This window comes from Ictalurus punctatus, unplaced genomic scaffold (assembly GCF_001660625.3).
Source record: "Ictalurus punctatus breed USDA103 unplaced genomic scaffold, Coco_2.0 Super-Scaffold_100046, whole genome shotgun sequence".
NCBI lineage: Eukaryota > Metazoa > Chordata > Actinopteri > Siluriformes > Ictaluridae > Ictalurus > Ictalurus punctatus.
In genome coordinates, this window is record NW_026521087.1 from 2,235,633 (window position 1) to 2,252,714 (window position 17,082).

Consider the following 17,082-nt stretch of genomic DNA (forward strand, 5'->3'; position numbering starts at 1 on the left):
TGCTTGCCATGGTGAAATCGGGACAGGGCGCCAATACATTCAAGAGCCGCCCGCGTAGGGTGCCAATACTTTCGAGAGCTGGACAGATATGGCACCAGCATTGTTAGAACCGGCCGTGTAGTGCGCCAATACTTTTTAGAGCCGACCGTCAAGGGCGCCAGTACTTTTGAGAGCTGGCCGTGCAGGGTGCCAATATTTTATACTTTTGAGAGCCGGCCAGATCGTGTGCCAAAATATTTCTGAGAGCCGAACAGATCGTGTGCCAATACATTTTAGAGCCGAACGTGTACGGAGGAAAAATTTTTACAGCTTTCTCCTTAGAGGGCCAATACTTTTGAAACTCAATGCCAGTCTATGGGAAATTTTCAGAATTCGAGCTTCTGTAGCGGGAATTCCGGCATTCCGATCGCTTACAAAAGTCATAGCACACTTCAATAAGCCGATTGATTCGACACCTCACCCGTCGATCTCCGACAAACGGTGCGGGACTAGTTATGTGCCGAAAAAAGTGGAAGAATAATAATTATTATAATAACTAGACCGGTACATTTCCTGAAGAAAATGTGAGTTTCGAGAGTCGGACGAATAGGTTGCTAGAGGGGTTTAGCATGATGCTAGCATGTTTTAGCATGATGCTAGCATGTTTTAGCATGATGCTAGCATGTTTTCGCATCATGCTAGCATGTTTTCGCATCATGCTAGCATGTTTTCGCATCATGCTAGCATGTTTTCGCATCATGTTAGCATGTTTTCGCATCATGCTAGCATGTTTTTGCACATTTTCGCATCATGCTAGCATTTTTTAAGCATGTTTTCGCATCATGCTGGCATGTTTTAGCAAGTTTTCGCATCATGCTAGCATGTTTTCACATCATGCTAGCATGTTTTCGCATCATGCTGGCATGTTGCTAGCATGTGTTAGCACTGTACTGGCCGTGTAGGGTGCCAATACTTTTAAAGCTGGACAAATAGGGCGCAAATATTTTCGAATGCCGGACTCTAGGGCACCAATATAATCGAGAGGCGAAAGCGTAGGGTGTCAATAATTTCGAGTGCCGGGCGCTAAGGGCGGCAATACTTTCGAGAGCCGACAGCATAGGGCGGCAATACTTTCGCGAGCCAGACAGATGGGGCGCCAGCATTGTTAGAGCCGGCTGTGTAGTGCGTGAATACTTTTTAGAGCCGACCGTCAAGGGTGCCAGTACTTTTGAGAGCTGGCCATGCAGGGTGCCAATACTTTTGAGCGCCGGCCGGATAGGGTGCCAATACTTCTAAGAGCCGAACGGATCGTGTGCCAATACATTTTAGAGCCGAACGTGTACAGAGGCAAAACCTTTAGAGCTTTCTCCTTAGAGGGCCAATACTTTCGAAACTCAATGCAAGTCTATTGGAAATTTTCAGAATTTGAGCTTCCGTAGCGGGAATTCCAGCATTCCGATCACTTATAAAAGTCATAGCACACCTCTCCTCAATAAGCTGATCGATTCGACACCTCACCCGTCGATCTCCGAGAAACGGTGCGGGACTAGTTACGCGCCGGGAAAAAAAGTGGAAGAAGAATAACAATAACTAGACCGGTACATTTCCTGAAGAAAATGTGAGTGGTGCTTGCGTTGGCGAAACAGGGACGGGTGCCAATACTTTCGAGAGCCGACAGCATAGGGCGCCAATACTTTCCAGAGACGGACAGATATGCTACAGTAAATGTTAATAATAATAATAATAGGACGTTATTTAAAAGCTCATACAGCTGGTGTGATTTTTATTTAGTAGTTAATTTAACATGCTATGCTAACATGTAAACAATAAGATAATATTCCTGACGTACATTTTACACTCAATATTGACTGTTTCTGTTCTATTTCACCAACAAAAATATTTCCAAACAAAGCCACAGCAGGTCCTGCTCCTTTTTCCTCCTAATTCCCTCATTTCTCCACGTTGGGATTAATAAAGTATTATCGTATCTCATCTTTTGTTCAAATGGGAGATTTCTTATTTATTTTATTTATTTTGTTTATTTTTAAATAGGAGACTTTTTAATAATTTTATTAAAAAATGGCTTCATGTTTCAATTATAATGACGCGTTTGTTCAAACAAAAATGTTTTCAGTCCTTTAAGGATCAGGTTTCCGCACGTGGACGCCCTCTTCAGTACATTTACTTCAGTCAAGTAATTAGAGCCTTTACTAGTTTACATGAACACATTCGGACGACTTACTTTACATCAAAGCATTTTTCTAGGATAAAACACAAGCGTGTTTGATGAATGCCAAGGTGCTTTCCTGCTCATCTGAATAGAGTTCTCTTTGCATTACGACACAGTTTCATAACAGCCTTCAAGTTGCACAGGTGAAACCCCAGTGTAGTTCAAGTCCAGTGCCCTTTTCTCTCTGCAGTCGGCAAGATATTGCACACGAGTTAGTTGACACAGACCGCTGACATGCCTTGAGCAGGCTTCAAGTTGCGTAGGGGAGACCCCAGTGCATTCCAAGTCCAGTGCCATGTTCTCTTGGCCATCAGAGGAAGGGAGCATGAGACAAGACTTGAGTGCATTTCCTTGGTTCATTTATGTTCTGTTGGTTTATGTTTTGATCGTTTCAATGTGCCAACCTTCTTTACCAGCCGTAATCACGATGGAGAATGAGACAAGGCTTAAGAGTGACTCCAAGGCTCATTGACGTTTTGATCGCGCATAGTCTCAACATTCCAAAGTGTCATGTGTCTTTTCAAATGGCTTCATGTTTCAATTATAATGAAGCATTTGTTCAAACAAAAATGTTTTCAGTCCTTTAAGGATCATTGTAACTGATGATGTTATTATTATTCATAATAATAATAATAATAATAATAATAATAATAATAATAATGCTGATGTGGTGTCCTGTACTCTGATTTCTGTGTGTGAGAGAAACACACTCACATTTCTGTTACATGGGAAACTTTAGCTGTATTATGGCTGTGTGTGTGTGTGTGTGTGTGTGTGTGTGTGTGTGTGTGTGTGTGAGATCAGTGTTCTGATATATCATCATTTCTCCCCCAGGTTGAGTTGGTGTTTTCTCACAGAGGAAAGCTGTAGAGTTCTGTCCTCAGTTCTCAGATCAAACTCCTCCAGACTGAGAGAACTGGACCTGAGTGACAATAACCTGCAGGATTCAGGAGTGAAGCTGCTCTCTGCTGGACTGGAGAATCCACACTGTACACTGGAGATACTGAGGTACACACACACACACACACACACACACACACACACACACACACTCTGTACACTGGAGATACTGAGGTACACACACACACACACACACACACACACACACACACACTGTACACTGGAGATACTGAGGTACACACACACACACACACACACACACACACACACACACACACTCACAAACACACATCCAGTTTCCATCTGTGGTGATTGTAATTGTAGTGATGTACAGTGCATCCAGAAAGTATTCACAGCGCTTCACTTTTTCTACATTTTGTTATGTTACAGTCTTATTCCAAATGGATTAAATTAATTATTTTCCTCAAAATTCTACTAACAACACCCCATAATGACAACGTGAAAGAAGTTTGTTTGAAATCTTTTCAAATTTATTTAAAAATAAAAAACAAAAAAAGCACATGTACATAAGTATTCACAGCCTTTGCCATGACACTCAAAATTGAGCTCAGGTGCATCCTGTTTCCACTGATCATCCTTCAGATGTTTCTACAACGTGATTGAAGTCCACCTGTGGTAAATTCAGTTGATTGGACATGATTTGGAAAGGCACACACCTGTCTATATAAGGTTGCACAGTTAACACTGCATGTCAGAGCACAAACCAAACTATGAAGTCCAAGGAATTGTCTGTAGACCTCCGAGACAGGATTGTATCGAGGCACAGATCTGGGGAAGGGAACAGAAACATTTCTGCAGCATTGAAGGTCCCAATGAGCACAGTGGCCTCCATCATCTGTAAATGGAGGAAGTCTGGAACCAGCAGGACTCTTCCTAGAGCTGGCCGCCCGGCCAAACTGAGCGGTCGGGGGAGACGGGCCTTAGTCAGGGAGGTGACCAGAAACCCGATGGTCACTCTGACAGAGCTCCAGCGTGTCTCTGTGGAGAGAGGAGAACCTTCTAGAAGAACAACCATCTCTGCAGCACTCCACCAATCAGGCCTGTATGGTAGAGTGGCCAGACGGAAGCCACTACTCAGTAAAAGGCACATGACAGATCACCTGGAGTTTGCCAAAAGGCACCTGAAGGACTCTCAGACCATGATGAAACAAAGATTGAACTCTTTGGCCTGAATGGCAAGCGTCATGTCTGGAAGAAACCAGGCACCACTCATCACCTGGCCAATACCATCCCTACAGTGAAGCATGGTGGTGGCAGCATCATGCTGTGGGGATGTTTTTCAGCGGCAGGAAGTGGGAGACTAGTCAGGATCGAGGGAAAGATGAATGCAGCAATGTACAGAGACATTCAATTCATGATGCATGTATTTTTCCCACTACCGGCCTATAGTAGGCAAATATGCAGTTTGGGACACAGCCGAACTCTCTTGTTCACCGTAAAGCGTAAAACTGCCGTGTGTGATCGTGTCCTGTCGCAAAATGCGGTGAAAACTCACACGACGTTCATAATGTGATTAAGGTGTTTACATGTGTGTAATACACGTCCATAATACGATTAAAACAGGAGTAATCCACCTGTCTTAATTCGATTAGATCTTAATTAGATTATGACCATAATTAGATTAAGGTTGCTGTTTACATGGTAGTTTCTTAATCAAATTATGGTCTTAATTAGATTAAGAGTGGATTATTGTTGTCCATGTAAACGCAGTCATTGTCTCAAAGCAGCTTTACAGAAATATCAACACGGTATACAGATATTAAAGGTGCGAATTTATCCCAACTGAGCAAGCCACTGAGTGGCGACGGTGGCGAGGAAAAACTCCCTAAGATGTTTTATGAGGAAGAAACCTTGAGAGGAACCCGACTCAGAAGGGAACCCGTCCTCATCTGGGTAACAACAGATAGTGTGAAAAAGTTCATTATGGATTTATATGAAGTCTGTATGGCGTTAGGAGCAGCCGTAGTCCCAGCAGTCTGGAATTAAAGAAGATTTGAGCTCCATCCAGAGGCAGAGAGGATCTGGATCTCTAGTATCTCCATAAATTCGTGTGGGGCTCGGCGAAAGGAGAGAGGGAGAAAAAAGATAATTATGACTGCGAAGTAGTAGAACAGAATCTAGTCAGGGTAGGGTTGAGTAAACAAATACGTTTTAAGCCTAGACTTAAACACTGAGACTGTGTCTGAGTCCCGAACACTAATAGGAAGACTGTTCCATAACTGTGGGGCTCTATAAGAGAAAGCTCTTCCCCCTGCTGTAGCCTTCACTATTCGAGGTATCGTCAGATAGCCTGCATCTTTTGATCTAAGTAGACGTGGCGGATCATATAAAACCAAAAGCTCGCTTAGATATTGTGGCGCGAGACCATTTAGTGCTTTATAGGTTAATAAAAGTATTTTATAATAGTCCAGAATGCAGCTGCTAGAGTCCTAACTAGAACCAGAAGATACGACACATCACCCGATCTTATCCACACTGCACTGGCTCCCAGTGAAATCTCACACTGATTATAAAATACTATTATTAACCTGTAAAGCACTGAACGGTCTCGCGCCATGCAACCTTGATCAAAAGATGCAGACTCTCTGATGAAACGTTGAATAGTGTTTTTGTAAAATGATGTTGAAACACACACACACACACACACACACAGATATTTAAAATAACAGAGAATGCCACACAAGTTATTATAATTTATGAATGTACAGTCAAAGATTGAACCTTTACATTTAGACAGCTTTACCATAAAATTGCAGTTGATTTGTGTAAGTGTGTGAGGAATAGTCTGTAATATATCAGACAGACGTGTGTGTGTGTGTGTGTGTGTGTGTATAAAGGCATTAAATAAATGTTATGGGTTTTTATTACACCGTACCATGTACATCAATGTGTATATATAAACTACATGTGTGTTGGGGGGGGGGGGGGGGGGGGTAGTATGGGGTGTTGGTGGAGGGGGGGTAGTATGGGGTGTAGGTGGGGGGGGTGTAGTATGGGGTGTAGGTGGGGGGGGGTGTAGTATGGGGTGTAGGTGGGGGGGGGTGTAGTATGGGGTGTAGGTGGGGGGGGTGTAGTATGGGGTGTAGGTGGGGGGGGTGTAGTATGGGGTGTAGGTGGGGGGGGTGTAGTATGGGGTGTAGGTGGGGGGGGGGTGTAGTGTTGTGGATAAAAAATGTCATAAAATAAACATAAGGGAGGTCCAGATCCAGATCCAGGTACTGACGACGGGCACCGGCACCTAGACATACAGAAGCGGTTTTAGTCAGAAGTGGATAAATTGGTAAAACACTTTAAAGATCTTTATGGGTTATTAGTCGAAATAGTCGAAAGAAGTGTACGAGCTGAGGAGTGCTAAAACACACACACACACACACACACACACACATGCTCGTACAGTCAAGGGCGGGCAAGTAGACACAACATACACACACACTCTCTCGCTCTCATACACACACATGAATAACTTTAATAATATCTTATAGTAATAGAGAAACTCTATAAAAAACAGAATAGTAGGATATGCAGGACAGTAGAACTGTAATGATATTAAGAAGTTGGAAGTACAGTAAACCGCTTTTCAAGTAGTATAAATATATATAAACTAAGAAATATAGTGCAAATATGAAAATAAATTATAAATGAGAAGTACGGGGAAAAAAGGAAAATATAACTTACTCATGATTCAGATGGTGAAGATTCTCGTCTCGCAAGGAAAGCCTTAATTTTTAGAGAACCATGAAGAAAGCCAGTTATAAGGGTGGCTGCCCCCCCCTCGAGATAACGATAAGACCAAGGTCCCTCCCGGTTGTTTAGTCGTCTTGCTTACGTCATTTTTATTACCTAGGGAAATGGGAATCATGGTTTCTGAAGACCTAGGTAAAAGAGAACCCTGGTTTTTGAAAACCTAGGTAAATAGAAACACTGGGTTTTTGTTTCCTGGCTTGTTGGAAATGCCTGAGTTCTGATTTTATGTGTAAAGTAAAACCCCTGGTTTCAATTCTATGGGTAAGTGAAATAGGCCTTTTCTGGAAACCTATGGGTTATCTAGTGTGTAAATACAGTATAAATACTGGAGCTTAGGCTCAGGGTATGGGGGATCACTTCTGAGAATTCTCATCGGTGTGGATCTCGTGTGGTGGAATGGAACAATAAAGCTGGACCCTTGCTTCTTCTCACTCACGGCTGGTGTGTTTTTTCTATCTCCAACTGGGCTCAGAGGTAGATGTGAGTATTGGCTTCTAAGTTGAGTTTTAAATGTTTTTGGGTAATAGGCTAAATTCGAGCCAACAGTAGTATGGGGTGTAGGTGGGGGGGGGTGTAGTATGCTAGAGTACGAGGCGTATGAGTTCCACTCTCCTCTGTGAAATCCACCTTCATCTTCTGTTTCTCCATCACTGCCTCCAGCTCTATTGCCTTTCTGACATCCTGAGAAAAAAACACTCATTTATACACATCATTACCATGTGTCTGTGTGTGTGTGTGTGTGTGTGCGCGTGTGCATGCGTGTGTGTTTACCTCCAGCAGTGCCTTCTGTACGGCAACTTGTCTGTACACCCTCGCTCCTTCTTCAGGAATGACAGCGCGAAGTTCCTCTTTATTCCGAGAGAATAGCTGAGCTCCTGTTAACACACAAAGACACATCTGTATACCGTGTTGATATTCTGTAAAGCTGCTTTGAGACGATGTCTATTGTAAAAAGCGCTATACAAATAAAATTGAATTGAATAATGGCGCACTACACGGCCAGCTCTAACAGTGCTGGTGCCATATCTGTCCGGCTCTCGAAAGTATTTTCGCCCCATTCCTGTTTTGCCATGGCGAGCACCATCCACATTTTCTTCAGGAAATGTACCGGTCTAGTTATTATTATAATTAATGGTGCTTGAAAAGCACTACTATTGTTCTTCGGCCTACTTAGTATTATTATTATTATTATTATTATTATAATTAATGGTGCTTGAAAAGCACTACTGTTGTTCTTCGGCCAACTTAGTATTATTATTATTATTATTATTATTATTATTATTATTATTATTATAATTAATGGTGCTTGAAAAGCACTATTATTGTTATTTGGCAAACTTATTATAATCATTCTTCTTCTTCCAGTTTTTTTTTCGGTGCGAAAGTCCCGCACTGTTTGTCGGAGATCGACGGTTGAGGTGTCAAATCGATCGGCTTATTGAGGAGAGGTGTGCTATGTATTACGGAAGTGATCGGAATGCGGCATTCCCGGTACGGAAGCGCAAAGTCGGAAAATTTCCCATAGACTTGCATTGAGTTGCGAAAGAATTGGCGCTCTACACCACCAGCTCTTAAAGAATTGCCTCCATACACGCCCGGCTCTGAAAAGTATTGGCGCCCAATCTGGCCGACTCTCAAAAGTGCTGGCTCTCCATAGTATTTCCGCCCTACACGGCCAGCTCTAAAAAGTATAGCTGCACTACACGGCCAGCTCTCAGAAGTATTGGCACCCTGTGACTCCAGCTCTCAAAAGAATTGGCGTCCAGCTCTCAAAATTACGGCACCCTACGCCGTCAGCTGTCAAAATTATTGGCACCCCACTCTTCTGGCTGTCAAAAATATTGGCACGCTACGCTTTCGGCTATCGAAAGTATTGGCGCCTGATCTGAATTTTGCCATGTCAAGCAGCACACATTTTATTCAGGAAATGTACTGGTCTAGTTTATTATTATTATTATTATTATTATTATTATTATTATTATTGTTGTGTGTGTGTGTGTGTGTGTGTGTCTGTGTTATTATTTCAGACATCAGATATTTCTCATCTATATTAAATGTTTTCTACACATTTGATCATTTTAGAAAATGTTTGAAGGATTTTTACACGCACTCCTGCTCTCATCAGACAGAACCTCGATTGGGAAACACTGGGTTAGTTACTCGTCTGACCAATGTGTTTAACTTACTCTCCATCATCACCTTTATTCTGAGTAACATTCATTATTCACACAAAAACTACTTACACACCAATCCTCACTAATATCAGGATACTCGCTCTCATTAAGGGGAAACCAGAAAAAATACATTTCTGCAGATATTTAAGTAAACTTACTCAGCGTATGAGTTCTGCTTCTTTATCTAATGATCTGCTGAGTGTTTCTAGCTCCTGTTATTTTATTTTAGTTTATATATTTGTGTAGAGCTCTGACAGTTGTTCGTGCACAGCTGAATGAAGTCACGAGATAATAAATGAAGGTAATGAAATGATAATGTGTGTGATGTAGATTTTACCAGACTTTTAATTCTGTTCTCTGTATTTGCAGCGTTTTCAGACTTATACTTTCAGTATTTACAGGCCTTTGCTAGATGGATCAGAAAGCTGTCTGAAAACAAACCATATCTCTCTGTGTGTGTGTGTGTGTGTGTGTGTGTGTGTGTGTTTATTACCCTACCTCACTGCCCCTCCCCCTCTGCAGAATAAAGGGTTAGGAAGTGAAAGTGAAAGTCAGTCTCCATTTTGTGTGGAGGGGAAAATACAGCATTTCAGGAGTAAAAACACAGTGAGTATCTACATCTAAAGCTATAATATATAAACACACTGAATGTGCACTAGATGCAGAAGAGTTTTGTGGGTTTGTACTGAAGTTTGAATGTACACAGGTTGTTTTATGACTTGATACGTGACTATTTCCTGTAAGTGAACTCTGTGCTGATACAGGGTTTGATTTAACACACCGATGTTGGAGTGAAGTAAACGTGTGTCCTGCTGTAATCTGGAGAAGGAGACATGACCTCCAACATGAGTGTGTCTGGAGAACAGGACTTAAAGAAAGACGAGAGGTGAGTTACTTTTCCATTCACCAGCAATAAACACACACCGTCTCATGGAACAGATCTGTATCTCTAAACACTCACTAGTTAACAGAGGAACTAGACTTTGGTTTAAGGTGTTTAATAGCAGTGAATATATCACTGATCCGATCTAAGAACAGTTTAGAGAAATCGTTCACTGAGAGAAGAGTAAAAAGGACTGTGTAATGTGGAGGAGAAGAGCAGCGTAGCTTTGAGTCAGTGAACTCTACAGGCTTTAAGACCCAGCTGAGTCAGTTATCTGTGATTGGGACTCCTGACATCAGTGTAATTCCTGAGGTATGGGGCGTGTCTCCTGTTCGAATAAGTGTGCGGACTGGAGCTGAATTAAAAAGATGGAATTATTGGTGTTTAATGATGAACACATTGTGTAACAGTGCTGAGACAGCAGAGTATTAATTATTGCTGATATTTCTGTTTAATTCTAGAATGATGGAGGGAAAGAGATCAGACTCACCAGAACCCAGCTGTGTGTCCATGAAGAGTGACGCGTCAATGGATCATCCATTTCACTTCAGAGACGGAGCCAGTTCTCCTGATGTGAGGTCAGTACAGTGATTTGTTTTACAGCAGTGTTCCACCTGATCAAACTCACTGGTCTCATTCTGAAGCCCTTCATGATATTTATCAGGTGTTGAAGCAGTAAAACACTGAACTGTGCAGTGCTGCAGCTCTCCGACTGGCAGTGAGGAAAACTGCTTTAAGAGTTCAGTTCAGCCTGCAGTCCCTGAGCTGGAGGGTCTGTGGTGCTACACAACAACATTTACACCTGGACATTAATGACTAGATCACTATTTTATTCATAAACATGTTAGTGTCAGTGAGAAATCCTGAAATCAGTGTATTGTGTTAAGAGGATAGTGTTAAATATCTGTCTCTGTATGTATTAGTGTGTGTTGTGCAGCTATGAATACATATAGTCTATATCACATCATGTGTTTTATTTCTTCACAGACCACAACAGAAGAAATCAAACCTCAGCAGAAATCAGCTGGACTCCATATTCAAGGTGTGTGTCTTTTTAATGTGTGTAACTTGTGTGTGAGCAGGTTGCAGGTTTTTTTTATTTAAGATCATGACAATTTACAGGTTTATTGATGTGCAGCAGCATTATGGGTAATCAGGCAGAATTTCAGCTGTAACTGCGGGAATAGAAAGAGACTTTTATTCTTTTCATAAAATAAAAGCATCTCTCAGTGTGTAACATTATAATATTGAGATGTGTTCCTGTGTGTTTCTAACCAGGAGCTGGAACACAAAGTCATCACTCTGATAAAGAATGAGCTGAAGAGGTTTAGGAAGCTCCTGAGTCCAGATTACCCAGCATGCACTGAGAGGGAGGTGGAGGATGAGCAGGATCTGCACAGTGTCAGAGACGGAGCGCTGAAGATCACACTGCACGTCCTGAAGAACATGAACCACACAGATCTCGCTAACACACTGCACAACAGTAAGAGCTCTGAGTCATGGCTTTATTCCATCAGGTTCACTTCAGAGAGAGGAAATAGTTTTAGATAGGAACACTTTTAGTTTGAAGTTTGAGTTTAGTATCATGTACATCTGCTGCTTTTCTGTTCTGTTTGTGGTCCAGCTTGTGGTGACTCTGTCCAATGGTCCTGTTCCTTCAGGAATATTTACTACATGAATCAGGAATGAACAGCAGCATTTGCATTTTACATTTAATCCTGTGTTCAGTGATTTTACATTAAAACATCTTATTACTTTGTTTATTAGAACTCGCCTCTGTGTATCAGACTAAGCTGAAATCCAGCCTGAGAGAGAAGTTTAAAAGAATTAATGAAGGAATCTCACAGCATGGAAGCTCAGCACTTCTGAATGAGATCTACACAGAGCTCTACATCACAGAGGGGTGGAGTGGAGACGTCAATAATGAACATGAGGTGAGACAGATTGAGACAGCGTCCAGGAGCCCAGCAACACAGGAGACACCCATCAAATGTAATGATCTCTTTAAAGACAAGTCCATCAGAGGAGTGCTGACTAAAGGAGTTGCTGGAATTGGAAAAACAGTCTCTGTGCAGAAGTTCATTCTGGACTGGGCTGAAGGAAAAGCAAATCAGGACGTCACCTTCATGTTTCCACTTCCCTTTAGAGAGCTGAATCTGATGAAGCAGAAACATCTCAGTCTGATGGATCTTCTTCATCACTTTTTCCCAGAAATAAGAAAACTAGAAGTAATAGACTGTGACTCCTACAAAGTGGTGTTGATCTTTGATGGTCTGGATGAGTGTCGACTTCCTCTAAATTTCCAGAAGAATGAGAGACTGTGTGATGTGACAGAGTCGGCCTCAGTGGATGTGCTGCTGACGAACCTCATCAAGGGGAATCTGCTTCCCTCTGCTCTCCTCTGGATAACCTCTCGACCAGGAGCAGCCAATCAGATCCCTCCTGAGTGTGTAGACCAGGTCACAGAGGTACGAGGGTTCAGTGATCCTCAGAAAGAGGAGTACTTCAGGAAGAGGATCAGTGATCAGAGCCTGGCCGATAAAATCATCTCACACATGAAGTCTTCAAGAAGCCTCTACATCATGTGCCACATCCCAGTCTTCTGCTGGATCTCAGCCACTGTTCTAGAGAGAATGTTGGGTGAAGCAGAGAGTGGAGAGATCCCCAAGACTCTGACTCAAATGTTCACACACTTCCTGATCTTTCAGATCAAACACAAGGACCAAAAGTACCATCAGAAATGTGACCCTGATCCTCAGCAGACCAGAGAGAGTATCCTGGCACTGGGAAAACTGGCTTTCCACCAGCTGGAGAAAGGAAACCTGATCTTCTATGAGGAAGACCTGAGAGAGTGTGGCATTGATGTGAGAGAAGTGTCAGTGTACTCAGGAGTGTGTACCCAAATCTTCAGAGAGGAGTTTGGGCTTTACTTGGGGAAGGTGTTCAGCTTTGTACATCTGAGTGTTCAGGAGTTTCTGGCTTCTTTATATGCATTTCTCTCCTTCATCAGCAGAAATGTAACAGAACAACCAACCACTGATCTGTCTGATCTCCTCAGGACTGCAGTGGACAAGGCCTTACAGAGTGAGAACGGACACCTGGACCTGTTCCTCCGCTTCCTTCTGGGTCTCTCACTGGAGTCCAGTCAGACTCTCTTACGAGGCTTAATGCCACAGACAGGAAGCAGCTCTCACAGCAAACAGGAAACAGTCGAGTACATCAAGGAGAAGATCAGGAAGAATCCATCTCCAGAGAAATCCATCAATCTGTTCCACTGTCTGAATGAACTGAATGATCATTCTCTAGTGCAGGAAGTACAACGTTACCTGAACAGAGGAGGTCTCAGTCGTCTCAGTGGAACCAGACTCTCTCCTGCTCAGTGGTCAGCTCTGGTGTTTGTGTTACTGAACTCAGATCAGGAGCTGGATGTGTTTAATTTGAGTAAATATGACCCATCAGAGGAATGTCTTCTGAAGCTGCTGCCAGTGGTCAAAGCCTCCAGAAGAGCTGAGTGAGTATTTTTATTTATAAATGTATCACTGCATGGTTTATTATTTTAATGTAACACTGAACTGCACTGTTTGGATTAATGCTGGTTAATAATTACTCTAATCATCTTTAAACAAACCTCTGGTACTATTACAGAAGAGTTTCACTTTTTACACCAACACGTTACGTCTGCACTGAGGGCGGGGCCATGTGGACAAAACCTTCTATCACCATTTATTACCTTTTCTCTAAAACTGATGAAGAAATTATCTCTACAGAATAACTGCATGTATTCATCACTGCTTTTTCATCATTTTGTGATCTAAACACCAGTGAAAGGCATTTTTTCTTTTCTCCTTTCATTTGAACAACAGAACTTCACAAACGAGAAGAAGAAAAACAGAACACTGTCACCATGGGAACAATATGAATACAGCATGTGACACTGGTGATATAGAGGATTTAGGAAAATATCTATCAATAGACATGACTGATTATTCTATTTTCTGGTCCTATGATGTGTATCAGCGTATCACACCACCCAATCTGCACTGAGGAACACACGTGAGAGTGTCGTGGAAAACAATCTTTCCAACCTAAGTTAAACACTTCAGAGACAGAGGGTTTGTAGATGCCAAAGGTCATCAAACTTTATTGAAACAACAAAGTGAGACAGTCTGCAGAAAGTCTGAATTATACACACACACATATGTCTTTATATACTTTTCTGAAGCAGTAAAATTATCCCTAGGCGGGGCATTAACCTCTTCTTTCTAAAAACACTTCCCTTAAAAATGGTTTGAATTATAATAAAGTATTTATTCAAACAAAAACCCTTCTGTTTTCATTTCAATAATAATAATAATAATAATAATAATAATAATAATAATAATAATAATAATGCTGATGTGGTGTCCTGTCCTCTGATGTGTGTGTGTGAGAGAAACACACTCACATTTCTGTTACATGGTAAAGAGTAAGTGTATTATGGCTGTGTGTGTGTTTGAGGTCAGTGTTCTGATACTTCATCATTTCTCTTGCAGTCTGCGTGTGTGTAAACTGACAGAGGAAAGCTGTAGAGTTCTGTCCTCAGTTCTCAGATCAAACTGAGGTACTCACACACTCACACACACACACACTGTACACTGGAGATACTGAGGTACACACACACACTGTACACTGGAGATACTGAGGTACACTCACACAGACACACACAGACACTGTACACTGGAGATACTGAGGTACACACACACACACACACACACACACACTCTCTCTCACACACACCTACTCTCTCTCTCACACACATACACACTCTCTCTCTCTCTCTCTCTCTCTCTCTCTCTCTCACACACACAGACTTTTTTTTTTTTTTACATGTACATCCCTTAAAAATGGTTTCTATTATAATAAAGTATTTATTCAAACAAAAACCCTTCTGTTTTCATTAATAATAATACTAATAATAATAATAATAATAATAATAATGCTGATGTGGTGTCCTGTCCTCTGATTTGTGTGTGTGAGAGAAACACACTCACATTTCTGTTACATGGTAAGAGTAAGTGTATTATGGCTGTGTGTGTGTGTGTGTGTGTGTGTGTGTGTGTGTGTGTGTGTGTGTGTGTGTGTGTGTGATCAGTGTTCTGATATTTCATCATTTCTCTTCCAGGCTGTGGGGTTGTAATCTGACAGAGGAAAGCTGTAGAGTTCTGTCCTCAGTTCTCAGATCAAACTCCTCCAGACTGAGAGAACTGGACCTGAGTCTCAATAACCTGCAGGATTCAGGAGTGAAGCTGCTCTCTGCTGGACTGGAGAATCCACACTGTACACTGGAGACACTGAGGTACACACACACACACACACTCACACACACACACACACACACACACACACACACACACACACACACACACACTGTACACTGGAGACACTGAGGTACACACACACACACTCACAAACACACTCACTCACTCTCACACACACACACACACACACACACACACACACACAGTTTCCCTCTGTGGTGATTGTAATTGTAGTGATGTGATATTGTCATTGTTGTGTGTGTGAGATGAGAGTAAATGTTGTGTATATAAAGATTTTGTGTAGTTGATGTTTTCAGAGCTAAAACTGAGTGTGTTAAGTGTGAGGAGGTTTTCTTTCTTGCAGGATGTGGAACTGCAGGATTACAGATGAAGGTTGTGCTGCTCTGGCTTCTGCTCTGAGGTCAAACTCCTCATCACACCTGAGAGAACTGAATCTGAAGGGTAATAATCCAGGAGAATCAGGAGTGAAGCTGCTCTCTGATCTACTGAAGGATCCACACTGTAACCTGGAGACACTACAGTGAGTTACTGACTTACTGTCTCTTTACTCTACTGTATCATGCTGAATAATGTGTGTGTGTGTGTGTGTGTGTGTTTATGCTGATGTGTGTTTACACTGATGTTCTTCTCTGTCTTACAGCATTAAGGGTAATAAACTCACCAGGACGGCGTATGACGGGAGTCTCACCTCAAACCTCTTCTCCAGGATAAAGCAGTCTTGGTGAAGAGTTAGAACCCGTCCCACATTTCCAGCAGTTTGGGAGCTGAATCATTAAACTTAAAGGGGCAGAGCAGAAACAAAGTCAAGAAGAGGCAGAAGGTCGTACACAGGAGAAATCAACACACGTAACCAAATATCTGCTGTACAAAGCAACGGCACCGATCTGCCCCGGGGATGGAGACTGACGAGGCTTAAGTACACGTCCGGAAATGTGCATCCAACTCATCCCAAAGCACGAGGCGGGAGCAGGCGTGTATGAGATGTGATCGTCCAATGGCAAGCTGGAACATGACGCATTGCAGTGGACTGGGCTTAAAAGAGGAGGAGACGAGACACCCATCCCTCCCCCGACATAGACACACGAATAGAACATAGTACAAACAGAAATACAACTGAGGACGTAACAATGGCCAAGTATCAAATGAAATGTAAACTTGCATTGATGAAGGTAATGTTGTTAGTAATTGTTTATAAATTACCATGGTAACACAGAGCTCCAAGGTATAAAAATATGGAATTTGTCATCAAACAGTAACCAGTTTTAATACCTAAAAAAGTTTATGTAGCAAAATTTAGCAAAGCGCTTTACAGTAAATTAAAATGTAAAATTAAACTAATGAAATGTTGTGCAGCACATGCTTATGTTTATGTTTGTTACATTATATGATCATATAAATAAATAAATAAATAAATAAATAAATACTCCCAAAGTCACCAGAATTGAAAGCTTTGGTGCTGTTAAACATTTAGAGATTGAGGTTGTGGTGACTCAGTATTTCACTCAGTATATCTGGGTAAGACACAGTGCTGGCATTCATGAAGAAGTCATAAACTCCACTGCAATAATAAATAGGATCTAATAAAACCATGAGTGGAAATTATTGGTGTAAGTTTGTTAGGATAGACTTCCTCCAACCTGGAACTATATCCTCCAGTCCACGCGGTGGCGGTAACACGCCTAACAGCTGCGTCTCCGACCAGTAGAAATCACAGAAGAAAAAGCTGCAGCGGGTATCTCCTGAGCAGTTGAGTTATTACATCGAACTAATCATCTCCAGATTAAATTATTTCTGACAGCTTTACAGTTAGATTTGATCCAGTTTAAAAGTAAA

The 17,082-nt window shown here is 41.9% G+C and overlaps 1 protein-coding gene across 6 annotated transcripts; it reads left to right on the forward strand.

Annotated features, from left to right (window-relative positions):
• Positions 1 to 2,866: 2,866 nt before the first annotated feature.
• Positions 2,867 to 16,821, forward strand: LOC108262354 (NLR family CARD domain-containing protein 3). Of its 6 annotated transcripts, none has more exons than XM_053678642.1 (10): positions 2,868 to 3,217; positions 9,571 to 9,654; positions 9,793 to 9,934; positions 10,393 to 10,509; positions 10,919 to 10,973; positions 11,210 to 11,414; positions 11,699 to 13,442; positions 15,093 to 15,266; positions 15,593 to 15,769; positions 15,890 to 16,821. In XM_053678642.1, the coding sequence occupies exons 3-10, from the start codon at positions 9,882 to 9,884 to the stop codon at positions 15,972 to 15,974; spliced, it is 2,610 nt and encodes an 869-aa protein (XP_053534617.1). In that variant the 5' UTR covers positions 2,868 to 3,217; positions 9,571 to 9,654; positions 9,793 to 9,881; the 3' UTR covers positions 15,975 to 16,821. The 6 variants fall into 6 exon arrangements, with proteins under 6 accessions (XP_053534618.1, XP_053534617.1, XP_053534620.1 ...); XM_053678640.1 differs by having other exon boundaries at positions 3,014 to 3,217; positions 9,813 to 9,934; XM_053678641.1 differs by lacking the exon at positions 2,868 to 3,217 and adding an exon at positions 8,995 to 9,349 and having other exon boundaries at positions 9,813 to 9,934.
• The last annotated feature ends 261 nt before the right edge of the window (positions 16,822 to 17,082 follow it).